At 32.5% G+C, this 4127-nt stretch overlaps 1 protein-coding gene across 1 annotated transcript; it reads right to left on the reverse strand.

The window, feature by feature from the left end:
* Positions 1-2661: 2661 nt before the first annotated feature.
* LOC138905656 (uncharacterized) lies at positions 2662-3909 on the reverse strand. The gene is made up of 2 exons (XM_070194178.1): positions 2848-3909; positions 2662-2805 (listed from the first exon to the last, which is right to left on the reverse strand). The coding sequence occupies exons 1-2, from the start codon at positions 3907-3909 to the stop codon at positions 2662-2664; spliced, it is 1206 nt and encodes a 401-aa protein (XP_070050279.1).
* Positions 3910-4127: the final 218 nt, after the last annotated feature.

Raw genomic sequence — 4127 nt, forward strand, 5'->3', positions numbered from 1 at the left:
AATTTGTTCTTGAAATATATAATAATTTGCGAGTTACTGTATGTTTCTTAAGACAAATTCTGATCAAAAGGATCCACAGAAATGTAGTCAATATGTTCTTGAAACTGAATAGCTGCCAAGAAAATCTCCTCTAACATTTCTAGACTTATCAATAACAGGATAATAAAGATTGTAACCTAGCTACACATGTACAAATATTTGAAACTTCATTCTTACTTAAAGGCACTTGTTTCAATGACTGTATTTTTGTTTATTCATAAACCTTAATAACATAAAAAAATAAAAAAATAAAAAATTCCACATGAGCATTGCAATAATTTTATTAAAGACTACAATAGGATTTCAATCTACTAACCTATTAAATGATTTAATTTATTGCTCAATTGAAGATGGTGATGAAGGCTGATCAAATCATGCACTTGCAAGCTGTGCGTATTTACTGTCTAACATATCATATTTACTCTCTAGCCCTTCCAGTCGTCCTTTTAGTGATTCATTTTCTCTTTTAGTAGCATTCAACTTCTCTAATAATGCAGCTTTCGAGGAGTTATCACCTTTCAACTCCGTAGCAGTTATCCCACCACCAAATTCAACTACATGACTCTTGCGTTGAGGTCCAAAGCACCTCTCTACAACCTCAATGTTTGTAAGAGACGATTCAGATTGCACCACTTCTTGGATTTTAGATTATAAATGAAAGATAATTTAATTAAAATACTGCAACACTGTAAACAAATGATGTAAAATGAAATTTGTCAATAAACATACATATTTTTTATTGGTTTCAGGTTCAACAAGCTTGTTGTCCTTCTTACGAGTCTCAAAAAAGATAGTTGCCACATCTGGTGAATTGCCATCTTTACCTCCCTTTACATTAAAATAAACAAGGCAAAGAAATATTTTTAACAAGGATGAGATTTCTTAACAAAATTGCAAGATTTACTCACCAATTCATAAATGATCTCTAATTGGCTTACTACCCGTACGATGAGGCATACTCAACTTAGAACTATTGACCGAGTTTTTTGGACTTTTTTCCTAAATTGAGAACACACCAAAAAATTATGGTCAGCCACTTAATATAACAAGATGTTAGTTAATAAATAGTTATGAAATCATACCTTAAAATTGTCTGATAAAAATTGCTCCTTGACAAGCCATTCCCAATCACTCTTGTCTATCCTATTTGGCACATCTTTTAGAGCATCACGAAATGGCTTAGACTTAATATTCTTGTGCAGTGATCCTCTCCAATTATTCCATAACTTTCTCATATGTTTCAAGACATGATCTCGTTGATCATTTATGTCATCACTATCAAATTTGTCCTATAATATTCACAAGTGTCAGTAAATATGGAGCTATTCAGTAAACTAGAAAATAAAAATTTAACCACCTGTGTGTATCAAAATAGATAATAAATATATTATAAAGGTTATTATACGAGTTCTAATTAATAGAGAGGGCAGATTCTTAAGTCTGTGACTTTGGATATGAAAGTGGGAGATTTGGTTCTATTGTGAAAATTTTATCATCCACAACAAAGTCATAGATAAGCCATGACAGATTCATACCATGATGTGCTGCACATATTGGTTCCCTATATTGATCTGTCAAAAAGCTATTACAATATAAATATGTTCAGTTTTTTATTACTATGTAATATCACCAAAGTTGGTCTAACTTTTAATCTGTTATTGTGCTAGCTCAAAATCTTCACTCAAAGATCAAGGGAAAAGGGAGAAGATGAAACACATCAGTAAGAGGAGAATGACAATCTATCTTCTCTAATTCATCCATGCTTAAAGATTTCGATCCAAGCACATTAAAAATTAAAGATAACTCAATAAGCGGTTCATACACAGATTTGCATAGTATACCCCGTAGAGCAAGTGGAAGCAAATGTTGTAGAAGAACATGACAATCATGACTTTTTAAACTTGAAACTTTTCGATCTTTAAGGTTGACACACTGAGAAATATTTGATGAAAATCCATCTGGGACCTTTAGGTTCTTCAAGAAACTAAAAAACATGTGCTTCTCTTCAGGAGATAATGTGTAACATACTTTTGGTAAGTCATATTTATCCCCAATTTTTATTGGGTGCAGTTCTTTCCTTATGTTCATTGCTTGCAAATCCAATCGAGTGTTTATGGTATCTTTGGTTTTTCCTTTGATATTTAAGATTGTCCCCAAAATATTATCACAGATATTTTTCTCAATGTGCATTATGTCTAAGTTATGCCGCAATAAAAGAGTTTTCCAATATGAAAGATCAAAGAAAATGCTCTTTTTATTCCAATTATCACCCCTACTCTCATGTGATATTTTAATCTTCTTCTTTGGATCCTTTGTTAATTGTAGCCCATCTAAATCAGCCACTTGATCAAGTATATCATCACCGGATAACTGTTTTGGTGGTAATCTTCGCTCCTTAGTACCATCAAATGACGCTTTATCATTCCTCCATTTGTGATTAAGAGGAAGAAAATGTCTATGGCCCATATAACATTGTTTTTTACAATTTTGTAATCGGATTGAGTAAGTTTCTTTATTGCAACATGGACACGCCAATTTTTCTTTTGTACTCTATCCAGACAAATTTGCATATGCTGGAAAGTTATTAATGGTCCATAACAAAGAAGCATGTAACATAAAGTTTTATTTAGTTGATGCAACAAAGGCCTCCACTCCAGATTCCCACAATTCTTTTAATTCTTCTATCAAAGGCCGGAGATAAACATCAATAGCATCTCCAGGACTCTCAGGACCAGGAATAATCATCGACAAGATAAAATTCTCTTTCTTCATGCATAGCCAAGGTGGTAAATTTTAAGGAATAAATACCACGGGCCAAATACTATAGGAAATTTTAGAATTTTCAAATGGTTGAAAACCATCACTAGCAAGTCCAAGTCTAATATTACGAGGCTCAGATGCAAAAGATTGATGAAGTTTATCAAACGTTTTCCACGCTATAGAATCAGTTGGGTGCATCATTATTCCATCATTAACTTTTTTGTCATGATGCCATCTCATCAAAGAAGATATTTTTGAGCACATAAACAATCTTTGTAGTCTTGGCTTTAAAGGAAAATAACGTAAAATCTTGCATGGTAACTTTTTTCCACTTTTAAATTTGGTTTCACTACTACGTTTATCCTCTTTCCATCTAGATGCACCACAAACTTTGCATGATTCAAGAGACTTATCATCCTTCCAGTATAACATACAATCATTCATACACGCATCAATCTTCTTGTAAGAAAGCCCAAGGTCCCGAATTACCTTCTTTGCTTCGTAATATGAATCTGGCAAGTTTGATCCATCAGGCAATAAATCTTCCTTCAACATATTTAGTAACATTATAAATGATGTATTACTCCAATTACCAATACTTTTAATATGAAGCAGCTTTACCAATGTAGAAAGTTTGGAAATATTTGAATCTTGATACAGTGGTTGCTCAAAATCCTTTAAGATCCTGTAGAATCCTTTTGCTTCAAGATTTGGTTCCTCCGCAAATAACCCATCACCATCATTGTTCATATTATTTCCATCAAAAGCGGGGTATAAATCTCTTAAAATTTCATGTATTTCATCCTCACCATCATCCTCTTCATCGTTATTATCATCTACAAATTCAAAATCTGACGATGGCTCACCTAACCTCTCCCCATGGTGATACCAAAAGGTATAGTTTTGGATTATTCCATGTACTATCAAATGTGATTTAACCAACTCACGTGTTCCTGAAATTACATTACAACATTTGATGCATGGACAATGTATTTCACGTGTTTCTTTCAATCTTGTAAAAGCATAATCCAAAAAGTTCTCCACCCCAAGGATGTAAGCATCATCAAGTCGATCATGAATAAGTTTCATCCATTGTTTATCAGGTGCCATAATCTGGTGCATGCACAAGATTTATATACATATATATTCAACCAAAAAATATTAGTATAGCAATACAAAAGGAGCAAAAAATGATCATAAGCGAACAAAAATATATTAGTCACCTTTACCAAGGAATATTAGTCAATCTATTTCAAAGATTATTTTATCAATGACCTATAATCCAAGTAACAGCCTTAATATCCTTACAATAAAGGATAAATAAATAT

The sequence above is a fragment of the Nicotiana tomentosiformis genome, chromosome 2, assembly GCF_000390325.3.
Source record: "Nicotiana tomentosiformis chromosome 2, ASM39032v3, whole genome shotgun sequence".
Taxonomy (NCBI): domain Eukaryota; kingdom Viridiplantae; phylum Streptophyta; class Magnoliopsida; order Solanales; family Solanaceae; genus Nicotiana; species Nicotiana tomentosiformis.